This window comes from Salvelinus namaycush, chromosome 7, assembly GCF_016432855.1.
Source record: "Salvelinus namaycush isolate Seneca chromosome 7, SaNama_1.0, whole genome shotgun sequence".
Taxonomy (NCBI): Eukaryota; Metazoa; Chordata; class Actinopteri; order Salmoniformes; family Salmonidae; genus Salvelinus; species Salvelinus namaycush.
Window position 1 is genome coordinate 23,860,947 of NC_052313.1, and position 17,622 is coordinate 23,878,568.

A 17,622-nucleotide genomic window follows, 5' to 3' on the forward strand; every position below is an offset into this window, starting at 1 on the left:
AACAATTGTTTACAGACAGATTATTTCACTTATAATTCACTGTATCACAATTCCAGTGGGTCAGAAGTTTACATACACTAAATTGACTGTGCCTTTAAACAGCTTGGAAAATTCCGGAAAAGGATGTCATGGCTTTAGAAGCCTCTGATAGGCTAATTGACATCATTTGAGTCAATTGGAGGTGTACCTGTGGATGTATTTCAAGGCCTACCTTAAAACTCAGTGCCTTTTTGCTTGGCATCATGGGAAAATCAAAAGAAATCAGCCAAGACCTCAGAAAAAAATTGTAGACCTCCACAAGTCTGGTTCATCCTTGGGATCAATTTCCAAATGCCTGAAGGTACCACGTTCATCTGTACAAACAATAGCATGCAAGTATAAACACCATGGGACCATGCAGCCATCATACCATGCAGCCATCATACTGCTCAGGAAGGAGACGCATTCCGTCTCCTAGAGATGAACGTACTTTGGTGTGAAAAGTGCAAATCAATCCCAGAACAGCAGAAAGGGACCTTGTGAAGATGCTGGAGGAAACAGGTACAAAAGTATATATATCCACAGTAAAACGAGTCCTATATTGACATAACCTGAAAGGCTGGTCAGCAAGGAAGAAGCCACTGCTCCAAAACCGCCATAAAAAAGCCAGACTACGGTTTGCAACTGCACATGGGAACAAAGATCATACTTTTTGGAGAAATGTCCTCTGGTCTGAAGAAACAAAAATAGAACTGTTTGGCCATAATGACCATCGTTATGTTTGGAGGAAAAAGGGGGACGCTTGCAAGCCGAAGAACACCATCCGAACCGTGAAGCACGGGGGTGGCAGTATCATGTTGTGGGGGTGCTTTGCTGCAGGAGGGACTGGTGCACTTCACAAAATAGATGGCATCATGAGGAGGCAAAATTATGTGGATATATTGAAGCAACATCTCAAGACATCAGTCAGTAAGTTAAAGCTTGGTCGCAAATGGGTCTTCCAAATGGACAATGACCCTAAGCATACTTCCAAAGTTGTGGCAAAATGGCTTCAGGACAACAAAGTCAAGGTATTAGAGTGGCCATCACAAAGCTCTGACCTCAGTCCTATATAAAATTTGTGGGCAGAACTGAAAAAGCATGTGCGAGCAAGGAGGTCTACAAACCTGACTCAGTTACACCAGCTCTGTCAGGAGGAATGGACAAAATTCACTCAACTTATTGTGGGAAGCTTGTGGAAGGCTACCCGAAAGGTTTGACCCAAGTTAAAGGCAATGCTAACAAATACTAATTAAGTGTATGTAAACTTCTGACCCACTGGGAATGTGATGAAAGAAATAAAAGCTGAAATCAACCATTCTCTCTACTATTATTCTGATATTTCACATTCTTAAAATAAAGTGGTGATCCTATCTGACCCAAGACAGGTAATTTTTACGAGGATTAAATGTCAGGAATTGTGAAAAACTGAGTTTAAATGTATTTGGCTAAGCTGTATGTAAATTTCCGACTTCAACTGTACATATATATATATACATTACCATTCAAAAGTTTGGGGTCACTCAGAACTCTCCTTGTTTTTGAAAGAACAGCACATTTTTTGGCCATTAAAATAACATCAAATTGATCAGAAATAGAGTGTAGACATTGTTAATGTTGTAAATGACTATTGTAGCTGGAAACGGCAGATTTTTTATGGAATATCTACATAGGCGTACAGAGGCCCATTATCAGCAACCATCACTCATGTGTTACAATGGCATGTTGTGTTAGCTAATCCAAGTTGATCATTTTAAAAGGCTAATTGATCATTAGAAAACCCTTTTGCAATTATGTTAGCACAGCTGAAAACTGTTGTTCTGATTAAAGAAGCAATAAAACTGGCCTTAGACTAGTTGAGTATCTGGAGCATCAGCATTTGTGGGTTCGATTACAGAGAGTTCCTCTGCCATTTCTTTTTTGCCATTTCGATTACAGAGAGTTCCTCTGCCATCTGCCATTTCCAGCTACAATAGTCATTTACAACAATAACAATGTCTACACTGTATTTCTGTTATTTTAATGGACACATTTTTTTGCTTTTCTTTCAAAAACAAGGACATTTCTAAGTGACCCCAAACTTTTGAACGGTAGTGTGTATATATATATTAAAAAACAATTAAGCACTAGGAACATATTGTATTTCTAAGCTCCAAACAGCTTTACAAAAATAATCTGTTTAGACATTGCTGTTTTTTGGGAGACTTTTTAAGATACAACTGTAAGACATCAAAGGGAGGAAATCTCACTCCAACAAAGAGTGTTTAAAGTAATTGTCCAGGGATAATAGGGAGAAAACACAATCAAATACTTTGACTTTTAAAGTTCCCCTTCAACTAATTTTAATGTAAAACATCCCTCACTTGCAAACACAAGGTATCATGTGTGAGTAGAACCGCCCACGTATAATGTAACAGAGTAAAACCCAGAACACAGTTAAATAATTGGGCTTAAATAATTGTTTTTGTCCCGTGTTACTACTTCCCATCAGTGACTCAGTGATGATATCACTTCCATTACCGGTCAGTGCAAAATACAACATTAGAGATGATTAAAGTAAAAGATTGACAGCTACAAACAAGACAACTTGATATCAGCTGACCTGCAGCAGTAACGTCAACTAGCTGATAAACCTGGAGTACCCAAGTCTTTTCATGACCACCCCACATGTGTCCTCTATCAGTCTGATGTCCTTGCGAGGCATGTTCTGCCTCCATATGTTAATGTTGGCTGGTGATATGTCCCCCTCGTACATCAGGTTGTACAAGTTTGTGGAGGTGGTGAACATGAGCTGGTTGAGGGCCGACGGTGTGACCGGCACCCCCAGGAACCTGTGGATCCTTTCAGCTGTCTCCTGGGGGAAAGTGACTATGTCCTCAAACCTCACCTGGAGGTAGGCCTCTGCCTGGAGGCTCCCACTGACCCGGAGCACTGCGGCAGTGTGTGCCAGCCACAGGTGAGCCAGTAGGAGGACGGCGCTGGCCTCTGAGTGGGACAAGAGCCTCCGGATCATTCTGAACTCAGGGGCTGAGACTGGGCACCTGTCCCTGGTACTGCTACTGTTACCGTCCTCCTTGAATATCAGGGACAGGTGTTGAGGAATGTTTTTAAGGGAGTAAAAGCTGGGCTTACTATTATAGAGCATGAGATAGATCCACGCCCGGGGGTCTCTGACTACATTGATGGCCCTCAGGGACGGGCCCACCACCTCCTGAAGGAAGGGGAGTTTGAGCCCCCAGCTTCCACTCCTCATGTTGAGGACCACGCGGGCATTGGGGTACTCACTGACGTGGCGCCTCATCTCCCTGACGTACTCAGCATCCCGGTCAAGGCTGACCCTCATCTTGCCCCTCAGCTCCGCGGCAGGCTCCTTCCTCCTGGTCCTCTTCCTCCTGTCACTGCCGGGTCCTGGGGCTCTCTGGGGCAGCTTGGCCCTGCTACTCTCCACTAGCTGGATGTTCTGCAAGTGCAGCTTGGTGTTGTGGACCAGAGAGTGCAGCCAGCCCTGGATGATTTTAAAGTGTCCGCGCAGGGCGTCCGTTCTGGACCACTCACAGGCATCAACCAGCGAGTCAAATTCGAATTCGGTCTCTGGAATGTCAACATGCTCCGTGGGGACCCGAATGTAAACAAAGTCGGAGCTGTTGTCAAAAAGGTTCTTAAGTATTTCAGATCCTGAGCCAGGCAGGGTCGTTATGACAACTGTTGGCAGGGCAAAGCGGTGCTGATCATAAAGTCTGATTTGTTTGCTGACCTCTGGGTCAGTGCTGACACCTTTCCATTTGACCCCACATAGGAGTTGATCGCAGGTGTTTGACACGAACAACAACGCAGCTATCCACAGTATGAGCACCGAGAACAGAGCATAGCGCATCAGTCTACTGAAGCACACATAGAACTTTCTCTGCAGGGTCAAAAAAACAATAGCAACACAAAGTATCACCCCTGCTATCACATTGACTGTGAATCCAAAATCAAACAGCTGATTGTCCACTGTGTTTTGTTTCGGAACCAGTTGAGTCCCCAGGCCATATCGAATGATCTGATGTCTGTCTTCCATTTTGGCATAACCCCCAAATCCTAAATAACTTAATCTTGTTCCTATGTCTTTATAGTTTGTAACAACTGAAACAATTTTCTCTGTGTTGTTTATAACTAGAGATAGTCTGACACCATTTTTGCTACTGTCCAGAAATCGACAGTTGGAGACTTTGACATAAGGTCCATGCATCACATAGGCCACTCGGCTTACTGTGCCCCTCATGGGGAAAGTGACGTTAACATACTGTGTCCACCTCTTTTTGAACTCGGCAGCCTGCTCGGCCTCCTGTATCCTAGTATCTGGGCTGAGACCCTGACTGTCAAACCAGAACATTTTATAATGAGCATCCCACACATCCATCAATGCCCCATTGTACTTGTCCATGAATTTATAGGGGACATATTTAAAGTCAATGTCGAGGTTGTGGAAGAACGCACTCTGCGAGGTGATGGGCGAATCGTCCAGCTTCTCAACATGGTCCAGTATGAGCAAGGTCTGGGAGTTGAGCAGCACAAGGGCCCTGTACACACTCCTCAGCCGCATGGCAGAAGAGTAAGCTGGGGCTGCCTCCCCGCTTACAAACATAGTGTCTCTATGGGAGGAGGCAGCGATCAGCTCCCCAGCAGCATCCCCTACACCTTCATCTGTCCAGCGCAGCCATTTAGCACACTCCCCCAGCTGGCCTTCCCATGGAGCGTTACACTGGCTGCTGGGAGAGGGGCCGAACACCAGCACATTGTTCAGATAACTGTACTTAGGCCCGTAAAGTGCTTCAGACACAAATACCTGTCCGTTAGGGGCAAAAGTGAAGGAGTTTTGGTCCGGGTGCTCGTGGCCTGGGTTGAAGCTATTCCAGCCGTCCAGCCATGAATAGGGCTTTGCATGAACGATGTCATACACGGCACGGCCACCCAGCTTCCCAGATTTAAAGGAGACAAATGTGTTTCCCTGACCGTTGGGCAGCCCGGCTCCGTACGTCACCACACCCCAGTTGGAGAAAATATGCATCCTGGCTTTGCCAAAGCCATGGGGAGGTTGTGCCGTGAGATGGGCATTGTACCAGATGTACTCAGTGTGTAGGGTAGTCCAGCGCTGGGCAGAGGACTGACCCATGGGACCGTCCTTGGGCCTGTGCTTTCTAATCTGCTGGGCTAGCCAGTTCCCAGTGCCGTTTCTTATAACAAATGTGTCTAGGAACACCAGCTGGCTCTCTGGGCCGTAGAACCAGTTGTAGTTGGAGTCGGCTATGCCCACAGTCCTCTGAAAGCCGGGCAGCAGAGTGGCATAGTAGAACCAGAAGTGTTCCCGCAGCCAGTTGTTCTGTGTGTTGTCAATGTTGAAATGACGTTGCGCTAAGAAAACATACTGCGTGATCGACTTGGCTGTATAGCTCCCGTATGCCACGCCCTCATCTAGTGACCCGTCCACAACGTGGTTTAGGAGAAACATGGTCTTCTCCATATAATTGACTGACACCTGTTTCCAAACCATTGTTTCTGGGTCATCATGGGTGCCGACCACAATAGCCCCAGTCAAGATGGCTAATATATTAGTGGTTTGATGATTTTGGAGATACTGCTTCCCCCAACCCCTATACTTAGATGTTTCATACAGCTCCTCTGTCTCAGAGCGAATTCTCTTGAGGTAAACATCCCGTCGGTGCTCGTCCAGGAACGAGTAAATAAAGTCATATGCGGTGGCAAACCCAGTAAGTGAGTGTGCCAAGGGCACCTCATCATTGGGAGCACTGGTCACCTTCCAGTCCGGGTAATTTGCCATTCTATCCATAAACTTCATGAGAAACTGCAGGGCACCTGAGTCCTCAGGGCACAGCAGGCAGTACAGAGCAAGGGGGGGTAGGTTGTTCCCGTAAATCTCATTCCACTTGCTAGTAAACTCCTCATGTTTTGCAGGGGGCATGTAAAGGGGCACATTGGACAGCATGGTCAGGACCGCTGCTCTGATTACTTTGAAAATGTGGCTGTGTGTGCTGGACGATCTTTGCCTCATAAGCTGTACATCAACTTGGTTGAAATACAGGTTGGGATGAGAATCGGTAGATTGAAGTTTTCGATGCTCTGATGCTTTACCCTGGGTGAGTTTGAGCGGCACCAAATCATCCGTAAAAATATATTTTTCGGATGCGTTGAATACACCCGAAAAAGCCATTCCCACTGCCAAGAGTGCCAGTAAAAATATATAGCACCCTATCCACTTTTTTGCCATGGTCCAAGACATTTTGTTGTTGTGTTGTTTATATTATCATCTCTTTTTTGAAGCTGAATGGCAAATTTAAGTATTTTTCAAAAACTTCAGAAATGTATTTTGGAGACATATTCAAATATATATGAGATGTGTTTTCTGACAGTTCAATCTCACACTCTCTAAAAAAAAAAACGACAGACTATATTCTTTCACAATAAAATAGCATGCATTCTACAATACCAGTCAGCGTGAATAATTGCCAGGAGGCCAGAGCTTGACAGCACTAATGTTCTGCCTACTGTATAGGCTACTCCAGTCCAATACCGTACAAAAACGCACAATGTCCATCTCCACTTGGAAAGGTTTGAAAACGCAGCAGCCAGATAAAGTTGTGGAGGTGTGGACATCTGTTCTAACCCATAAAATAAAAGTACAATCAAACAACAATTTTACATCAATATTTTAGAAAAATTAAACATAGAATTATCCATGAATCTGTTCGTTTTTGCCGGCACGTTTACAATCCTCACTGGAGTGTGGCGCATGGAGTGACTGGCATCTCTCCTGCTGCGAGCAGCAGCAAACTCGTATTCATCTCTCCCCAAAAAACATTTCCTCCTGGAAAAACATCAGTCAGCCCCAGTCCGTGTCCGGTCCAATCACAGACACCCAAAGGCTTTTTATTCTCCTCGATCGAGCTGAAATATCCACAAACCAAAGAAAATAGCGCATTTCCGCATTTAACATTGCGAGCTGTCGCGATGATGTACTGTCCCAATCCAAGGTTTAGTCGTTTTCCATTCTAAAATTATGTATTTCCCCTATTCGCAGTTTGTCTTCTTTCCCAAACCAACGAACGTTAGATTAAGTAGGCTAGTTAAAAAGGGAAAGTTGTCGTCACTGGTAAGTATTCAAAGAAAGAGACATAACATTGTCAATTTAAAAAAAAATACATTCCCAAAAATAGACAAACGTTCAGGCTGGAAAATCCTTGCAGCCTAATCATCTGCTTTGCGCTCGCTTTCGCCACTCCGGCATATATACTGCATCACACAACAATTGCGGTTGAACATGTATGTATCTTGCTGCGTCTGATGTGTCCGTCCTACTTACTGTATTACAGTGTGATACTGTTTTCTAGCAGTCAGTGAAAAATGTACACCTTACTACCTGTAGAGGGAGCCGTGATTTTGGAAGCGTGCTCTCAGATTTCCCTGCGCGAGAATGCAGCTGTGAAATGTGAAGTTCAATGAGTTGCAGATTATTGTGTAAAAACAACGCACAACGGACCCGCTGCCCCAAATTGGAATGACTCTATCGTGAGTTAATACTTTTAGCCTACATTAAATTAATAGAAAACCTATATGTCCAAAAACCTGTTGAATGATCTTGCCAATAATGAATGTCAATCACACCGACAATACTGTGTAAATGTTTAATTACAGCGTCATTGAAGTCTAATAACAATCAGCATTACCTAATTACTCTGCCACTGCATGGGCACCTTAATCAGTGCCAGGATGCCATGTACTTTAGAAAATCAGAAAAGTAATTAGCCTACTGAAAGGACCATAACTGTAAACAACACATGTGAGAAGATCAGACATGTATTCACTGTAGGAAATTTGGTGTTTTTATTTCACAGTGGCTGCCTTTGACTTTTTACTCATTGCCAGACTCATACAAGCTCATAGTGTCTACATGGAAGATATTCTGTGGGGACCACCTCACTGAGTTGCACTTTCAGACTACATGTCAAAATGGACCAACAGTTACCCTTATCAGCCCCTTTGCAGAAGTCATGCATCTAGATCTCCCCTGGGACACAACTCTCCTCTTCCATCAGGGAGAGAGAGATGGAGGCTCCTGTGCCACATCCACTTCCCTTCCTTGCCTTTCAATGCCATTAATTGTCCATCTGTTCAGGTTCCAGGTTTCAACAGCATACCGGTGACTCATTTAATCTCCATTAATCGTCCCCTTCCTCCTTCATTATTATTATTTTTTTTCTCAAGAGAATTCATCTTCAAAGATGGCTAAATGAAAGTGAAAATCTAGATTTCTCTTGCTTCTGATACGCAAGGATACATGTAATCCCTTGTGTTTGCTACAAACACTTCCCACTGGGCACAAACGTCAATTCAATGTCTATTCCATGTTGGTTCAACGAAAATGGCGTGGAAATAACATTGATTCAACTAGTGTGTGCCCAGTGGGCTTTGCCTTACAGAACACGCCTTGAGGGAGAAACAAATAACATTCTTAAAATGAGATTAAAGGCAACAACTTACAAATGTCAGATATGTATTTTAGACGGAGCAACATCGGATCGACTGAGCTGCCTAACTGCAAGAGTCTTCTGCATACTGTGATGATGGAGTCCCATTACCATGAGATAAAAACACTCTAATCACTATTATCCACAGCTGTCGGTGCCTACGGCCCTGAACAGGAGGTCTTGAGGTTGTTGCTTGGCACGCGTTGCCTAGTGACGTTTCAAACACATCAGATCAGAAGAGGTTGAACGCTATAGCTCTTTGTTGCCAAAGATGTGTCAAACATGGCAACATGGCATCCACACACAGAGACAGATTCTTGACTGACAAGTGATAGGTGGCCCTTTGCCACTCACTGCTGTTCGTAGTGGTTGTTTGAAGTATCAGAAAGCTCAGGGTTTGGCTGGGGTTGGGGTAAAAAAAGGTCTGGTCATGCATATTGAACAGGGAGGTGTGAACAAACAGCCGGTGCCCTTATTAAAACCGTGGCATGCTGGGAGCAAAGGGAGGAGTGAACCAGGGTCCTATGAAAGACTCCTCTCAGTCCCTGCAGAGAATATCAATTCCTCCCCCAGAGTCTCGGGGTAACACAGCATGCCAGCGTCCTGCACGATGGCCTCTGGGTAGAGTCTGACTGAAAAAAATGTGTCTGTTTCAGTTTTATAAGAGCGTTGCAACACTTTACCTTACCATGAGGTCTGGCTGTCAATCATGTCAGTCTGAGAACTCATCTCTAGGGTGGTTTCTCTACCTAATAACACATACTCTCTCCAAATGATCTGTTGGCTGTCAAACCATCAGCCGCAATGTTTAGTAGCCTACTATCAGCATAAGAGTTTCGTTTATTATTATAATAACTAATTGAACCCAAAGCCATTAAAGCAGAGACTGCCAATGTACTCTGCAGAAATTGAATTAGGAAATACCAAACATTAGGAGCACCTTCCGAATATTGAGTTGCACCCCCTCTTTTGCCATAAGAGCAGCCTCAATTCGACGGGGCATGGACTCTATAAGATGTCGAAAACGTTCAACAGGGATGTTGGCCCATGTTGACATCAATGCTTCCCACAGTTGTGTCATGTTGGCTGGATGTCCTTTGGGTGGTGGACCATTCTTGATACACATGGTGAACTGTTGAGCGTGAGAAACCCAGCAGTGTTGCACGTATTGACACAACCACCTGGCACCTACTACCATACCCTGTTCAAAGGCACTTAAATATTTTGTCTTGCCCATTCATCCTCTGAATTCCACACATACACAATCCATGTCTCGATTGTCTCAAGGTTTAAAAATCATTATTTAAGCTGTATCCTACCCTTCATCTACATTGATTGAAGTGGATTTAACAAGTGACATCAATAAGGGATCATAGCTTTCAACTGGATTCACCTGGTCAGTCGATGTCATGGAAAGAGCAGATGTTCCTAATGTTTTGTACAGTCATTCATTGGACACAATATCCTAAATACATTATTGAACTACATGGAGGCCTAAACCAATTCAAGTGTTACCTATTGTGAGTAAAATCTTTGTCAAACTCTCTCACTGTACATGATTAACCACTGCACCAAAATGATCTAACGGTGATATAATGTTATTCTAATGACCTTGAAAGCAGTCTTCTGTAACAGCTGAAGGTATGAGAGGAAAATGTTCCCTAGAAAATATACAGTTATATGTATTTCAGTACATGAAATCCCTTTCCAAGTCAAAAGTGCGCCTTTCAAACTAGTTCTTTCCTCCACTCCATACGTTCTTTTGGTGACTCGCTGTCAAACTTCTACATCCATTAAACAACGTGAGACTGCTGCGTTTGACATGGCATTCAAAGAAGATAAATAGGAGGATGATTGAGAACAAACACATTCTGATGGCGGGATCAACCTAGCAGACCTTGAGTGAAGGAGACTGATGTGATGTGCCAGGCAGGCAGCCTTTAATGTGGGAGACGTTCTGAGCTGGGAATACGCCGGGCTGTGATCATGAAACATTTACCACACATGCTGCGTTGATACCTGTTCTACTATGAGGAAGTGCATGGTACAACCCAGCTCCTAAAACCCCCATGAATATTTCAAGATGCAAATTTCATAGTCCCCCAGGGTAATTTGGTGCTGAGAAAAAAACTAAAAGGAAAAAGAATGAATGCTTTTAAGTGAGAAGGTGGCAGAAAATAGATGGAGATATTATGAAAGAGTGTGAGCGAAACAGGCACACTACCAATTAAGATCTGTGGGAATATGGCTATGTTTCAAAGGTCCCTGTCACCACCGTGTCTGCACCCATGATACAGTATAGTGCTTCTACTAGAACTGATTGTATTTTGTTGCTTAATGCTCCTCCCTTTGCTCACATTGCTTATGCAGATGATTGGTTTGTATTATATCATACATGACATAATCGTACTGTGTGGAGAAGAAAACACAGTTCCCAGATGTAATTCCAATTTCGTCGTATGACATCTGATGTTCTCCCAGGGGTGTAAATGAAACCTTTCTATGTGATTGATATTGCAACAACCGGTTGTGATGTGATTTGGCTCTGTGCACTGCAAGATTAGGACTCACAGTGTTTCTGTTGCTTCTACCCCTCCCCACTTTCAGAGACAGAGGTTTAATATGACACTGTCAGGAGTCGTCTCTTTGCCGCACACACTTCAAACGGTCTGGTAAGGAAATCTGTGTTCTCCAAGGCTCACATTATTCAAATGGGCCCTGCTTCCATCTCGCAAATTTGGATTCTTTGCATCCTCCTCTGCTTTGACAGTATTAATGTTGCCACCGCAAAGTGGTGGAGAACCTTCCAAAGCAACTCACTGCAATGTCCGCTGGGAAAGTGACAGGCTTCTGTTGAAATGGGACTGAAGATGAAATGAGCAGTGATGCACAGCTGACTGAGTCCAATGTCCATCATAACAGATTTTGGCATGAGAAAACATGAACTACTCCCTCCCTGCACAAAGCTTGCATCACTGGGCTGGGCTGGCCCTCTCCCCTAGGCCACTGTGACGTATGAAGAAATTACATAAATTAATTAATTCACCCTAATTAAAATCATGCTGTGTATTAATTCTCTGAAGAGTAAGTTCATTAACAGTTCACAGCAAAATGCCTCATTGATTTCCCATTGCTGTGTAATAGACATATGAGGATACCCTCTAAATCCCAAATGAGAATCCTAACCAATATCATTTCAAATGTGATTTTCCTCTAGAATGTGTATTCAAACTTACTGTGTGTTGCCTATCATTCATACTCGCTTGAACTGTGTTCTTGTTTCGGTATGTGTGGCTTAACAGTTTTGCTGCCTGCAGTCTCTCTGCCAACGAAACCTTGATTATTGGTGTTTGTTTGTTGCACCTTAGGCAATGTCATACTTGAATAAGCTGTCAAACAAAGCAAACCTAACCTCCTGTGTGGCTCAGTTGGTAGAGCATGGTGCTCACAAAGCCAGGGTTGTGGGTTTGATTCCCACGGAGGAAAGGTAATCAAATCTATACACTCTAAGAGTCTGCTAAATTTCCCAAATATAATCAAGTAGGTTAGCTGTGCCTTCCATTGATTTGACATGGGAAGGCATAACAATGTATTTTCCTGGTCAAATTCTATATGGAAAGTCATCTCCAACGTTTTCAGTCTTTCTTCATTGCCAGGATCGTCTTAATAGACAGACCACATTTCTTGCCTTGCAGGCAAAGCATGGCACCTGGATCCTCCAGGTATACAGTAGCCTGAGGGCTAAACCAAGCAGGCAACATAGATATGGCTTCTAAGAGTGGCAGTGTTGGATGCCTCCACTGCCATATCCTGCTGGGTTCAACCCTCTAGCACCAGGCAATTTGTACCTTCGTTGACTCTAGCTAGACCTGAGCCTCTCTACCTCGACAAGGAACTGTTATTAGAAGGCTTACCCCCAAAGTGTCCGTAGTCTGCAGCGAAGAGGCATGTCACAAGAATCTGGAGACAGACGTAAAAATAGGGATGTAACGATTCACCAATATGCATCAGATCAAATGTAAGTTAAGAGTGCATTGTTCAGGTTCACCATCAGCCATAGTTTTGGGAGTTTTGCTTTTCGCAATCAGAGTATATGGTAATTTTTAGATGTACATGGCAAAGTTGATAATTTCATAACGAGGACAGCAATCACTTTTGCGAGCAGCACTGCGTGGCCGAAGCGAGAAGAGAAGAGCAGCTCAATCTGGTTGCGTTCCCCTGCTCAGACCTTGCATGCATCAACCAATGTTTGCGTGCGACGTCATCGACAGTGTCATTGAACTGATTGCTAAAACATATCATGTGGTTAGCTGATATGGAAAATACCTATCCAGGCGTTGTAAGATCTGGCATGCGTCAGCAACACCTGGGCAGAGGAATGTAAAAACGTCCAAACAATCACAATCATTTGATTTTAACAAGGTGGTGAAGTCCGAAGTGCTATATATCATAGCAATTTTTTAAAGATAATTATTGATACGTTACTAGCTCAAACACTTATAATCTACAAAAATGTGTGGGTGATGGAGTTTTCAGATCAAAATTGGGGTGACAAAAAGCATACATGCATTGAAATATCACATTTACATAAGTATTCAGACCCTTTACTCAGTACTTTGTTGAAGCACCTTGGGCAGCGATTACAGCCTCGATTCAAATCAAATCAAATCAAATGTTATTAGTCATATGCGCCGAATACAACAGGTGTAGGTAAACCTTACCGTGAAATGCTTACTTACGAGCCCCTAACCAACAGTGCAGTTTCAACAAATAGGGATAAGAATAAGAGATAAAAGTAACAAGTAATTAAAGAGCAGCAGTAAAAAATAACAATATATACCGGGGGGGTGCCGGTACAGAGTCAATGTGCGGGGGCACCGGTTAAGTGAGATAGTATGTACATGTAGGTAGAGCCTCTGTAGACCCTCTGTAGTGCCTTTCGGTCGGAGGCCGAGCAGTTGCCATACCAGACAGTGATGCAACCAGTCAGGATGCTCTTGATGGTGCAGCCAAATCTTTTCAGTCTCCTGAGGGAGAATAGGTTTTGTCGTGTCCTCTTCACGACTGTCATGGTGTGCTTGAACCATGTTAGTTTGTTGGTGATGTGGACACCAAGGAACTTGAAGCTCTCAACCTGCTCCACTGCAGCCCCGTCGATGAGAATGGGGGCGTGCTCGGTCCTCTTTTTCCTGTAGTCCACAATCATCTCCTTTGTCTTGATCACGTTGAGGGAGAGGTTGTTGTCCTGGCACCACACGGCCAGGTCTCTGACCTCCTCCCTATAGGCTGTCTACTTGTTGTCGGTGATCAAGCCTACCACTGTTGTGTCATCGGCAAATTTAATGATGGTGTTGGAGTCGTGCCTGGCCATGTAGTCATGAGTGAACAGGGAGTACAGGAGGGGACTGAGCACGCACCCCTGAGGGGCCCCTGTGTTGAGGATCAGTGTGGCAGATGTGTTGTTACCTACCCTTACCACCTAGGGGCGGCCCGTCAGGAAGTCCAGGATCCAGTTGCAGAGGGAGGTGTTTAGTCCCAGGGTCCTTAGCTTATTGATAAGCTTTGAGGGCACTATGGTGTTGAATGCCGAGCTGTAGTCAATGAATAGCATTCTCACATAGGTGTTCCTTTTGTCTACAGACAAAATGGCTACAGACGTGAGTGCTACGGGTCGGTAGTCATTTATATTACCTTAGTGTTCTTGGGCACAGGCACTATGGTGGTCTGCTTAAAACATGTTGGTATTACAGACTCGGACAGGGAGAGGTTGCAAATGTCAGTGAAGACACTTGCTAGTTGGTCAGCGCATGCTCGCAGTACACGTCCTGGTAATCAATCTGGCCCTGCGGCCTTGTGAATGTTGACCTGTCTAAAGGTCTTACTCACATCGGCGTCGGGGAGCGTGATCACACAGTCTTATGGTACAGCTGGTGCTCTCATGCATGTTTCAGTGTTATTTGCCTCGAAGCGTGCATAGAAGTAGTTTAGCTCGTCCGGTAAGCTCGTGTCACTGGGAAGCTCTCGGCTGTGCTTCCCTTTGTAGGCTGTAATGGTTTGCAGGTCCTGCCACATCCGACGAGCATCAGAGCCGGTGTAATACGACTCAATCTTAGTCCCGTATTGACGCTTTGCCTGTTTGATGGTTCGTCGGAGGGCATAGCGGGATTTTTTATAAGCTTCCAGGTTAGAGTCACGCTCCTTGAAAGCAGCAGCTCTAGCCTTTAGCTCAGTGTGGATGCTGCCTGTAATCCAAGGTTTCTGGTTGGGGTATGTACGTACGTACGGTCACTGTGGGGACTACGTCATCGATGCACTTATTGATGAAGCCAATGACAGATGTGGTGTACTCCTCAATGCCAATCCCAGAACATATTCCAGTCTGCAAACCATTACAGACTACAAAGGGAAGCACAGCCGAGAGTTGCCCAGTGACACGAGCCTACCGGACGAGCTAAACTACTTCTAGCAAAACAGTCCTGTAGCTTAGCATCTGCTTCATCTGACCACTTTTTTATTGATCTAGTCACTGGTGCTTCCTGCTTTAATTTTTACTTGTAAGCAGGAATCAGGAGGATGGAATTATGGTCAGATTTACCAAATGGAGGGCGAGGGAGAGCTTTGTATGCATCTCTGTGTGTGAAGTATAGGTGGTCCAGAGTTCTTTTCCTTCTGGTTGCACATTTAACATGCTGATAGAAATTTGGTCAAACTGATTTAAGTTTCCCTGTATTCAAGTCCCTCCCCGGCTACTAGGAGCACCACCTCTGGGTGAGCGTTTTCTTGTTTGCTTATAGTGGAATACAGCACATTCAATGCTATCTTAGTGCCAGCCTCTGACTGTGGTGTTATGTAAACAGCTACAAAGAATATAGATGAAAACTCTCTGTAGGTAGTGTGTTCTACAGTTTATCATGAGAATCTCTACCTCAGGCGAGCAATAGTTTGCGACTTCCTTAGATATCGTGCACCAGCTGTAATTAAAATAATTAGACCGCCACCCCTTGTCTTACCAGTCGCCTCTGTTCTATCCTGCCGGTACATCGTATAACCAGCCAGTTGTATGTTGATATTGTCTTCGTTCAGCCACGACTCTGTGAAGCATAAGATGTTACAATTTTTAATGTCCCGTTGGTATTTTAATCTTCCCAGTAACTCGTCCATTTTATTGTGCTAAGATTGCATGTTTGCTAGCAGAATTGAGGGAAGTGGGGGTTTATTCGATCGCCTCCGACTTCTCAGAAGGCAGCCCGCTCTCCAGCCTCTCTTTCTCCGCCTCCTCTTCACGCAGATCACTGGGGTCGGGGCCTGTTTCCGAGGGAGCTGTATATCCTCTACCTCGGGCTCTGAGGAATCGGGAGAGAAGTCTTCTTGGGTATGACACTACAAGCTTGGCACACCTGTATTTGGGGAGTTTCTCCTATTCTTCTCTGCAGATGCTCTCAATCTCTGTCAGGCTGGATGGGGAGCGGCGTTGCACAGCTTTTTACAGGTCACTCCAGAGATGTTCGATCGGGTTCAAGTCCGGGCTCTGACTGGGCCACTCAAGGACATTCAGAGACTTGTCCTGAAGCCACTCCTACATTGTCTTGGCTGTGTGCTCAGGGTCGTTGTCCTGTTGGAAGGTGAACCTTCGCCCCAGTCTGAGGTCCTGAGCGCTCTGGAGCAGGTTTTCATCAAGGATCTCTCTGTACTTTGCTCCATTCATTTTTCCCTCGATCCTGACTAGTCTCCCAGTCCCTGAAAAACATGCCAACAGAATGATGCTGCCACCATTCTTCATCGTAGGGATGGTGCCAGAATTCCTCCAGATGTGACGCTTGGCATTCAGGCCAATTAGTTTAATCTTGGTTTCATCAGACCAGATAATCTTGTTTCTCATGGTCTGAGAGTCCTTCAGGTGCCTTTTAGCATACTTGAAGGGGGCTGTCATGTGCCATTTACCAAGGAGTGCCTCCTGTCTGGCCACTCTACCATAAAGGCCCCGATTGGTGGAGTGCTGCAGAGTTGGTTGTCCTTCTGGAAGGTTATCCCATCTCCACAGAGGAACTCTGGAGCTCTGTCAGAGTGATCATTGAGTTCTTGGTCGCCTCCCTGACCAAGGCCCTTCTCTCCCGATTGCTCAATTTGGCCGGGCAGCCAGCTCTAAGAAGCGTCTTGGTGGTTCCAAAGTTCTTCGATTTAATAATGATGGAGTCCGCTGTGGTCCTGGGGACCTTCAATGACATATTTGGTACCTTTCCCCAGATCTGTGCCTCGACACAATCCTGTTTCGGAGCTCTACGTCTGAATACTTACCGAATGCACTGTACATCATTTACACACACACACACATACACACACACACACACACACACAAACATTTGCATTGACCCCCCCCTTTTTTTGACACTGCTGCTACTCGCTGTTCATTATCTATGCCTAGTCACTTTACCCCTACCCTGTATATAGCCTCGTTATTGTTATTTTATTGTGTTACTTTTTTAAACTTTAGTTTATTTAGTAAATATTTTCTTTACTGTCATTTTCTTAAAACTGCATTGCCAGTTAAGGGCTTGTAAGTAAGCATTTCACGGTAAGGTCTACTCCTGTTGTATTTGGCACATGTCACAAATAAAATTTGATTGGATTTTGAAACACACAGAGAGAAAGATAAGTCATCCCAGACAGATCCAGCTCACGGAGGCACAGCTCATCATCTCCATCAGCAGCAGATTTGAATTTCGAATGGACAATAAATTTGTTTATGCAACAAATGTTTGTGCATCAAATCGCATCGAATGGAATCGAATCAATTCGTTCCTCTAATCAAACCGAGTCGCACTGAATCATTTCAAACTAAAATGCGACATTCCTGTATCATATCGTTGCCCATGTACTCTATCTAGTTAAGATGCATTTCCCTAGTACAAAATGATTGGTTCTTAACATATACAGTACGTATTGAATGACAAAGAAGCATTATGAATGAGCATCCAAGTGAAAACAAGGTTAAGATATGCTGTGCGGGAAGGGAAAGTGTTGAATGAAATGTTCTCACTATTTTCACAGCTTTGTAACCACCTAAAATATCAAAATGAAG

General features: G+C 44.4%; 1 protein-coding gene across 1 annotated transcript; it reads right to left on the bottom strand.

Moving 5' to 3' along the window:
* Positions 1–2,638: 2,638 nt before the first annotated feature.
* On the bottom strand, positions 2,639–6,229 carry LOC120050671 (dermatan-sulfate epimerase-like protein). The gene has a single exon (XM_038997248.1). The coding sequence runs from the start codon at positions 6,227–6,229 to the stop codon at positions 2,639–2,641; it is 3,591 nt and encodes a 1,196-aa protein (XP_038853176.1).
* Between the last annotated feature and the right edge of the window lie 11,393 nt (positions 6,230–17,622).

Excerpts from the sequence above, each read along its gene's own strand:
- LOC120050671 (XM_038997248.1), bottom strand. The coding sequence starts at position 6,229 with ATGGCTTTTTCGGGTGTATTCAACGCATCCGAAAAATATATTTTTACG.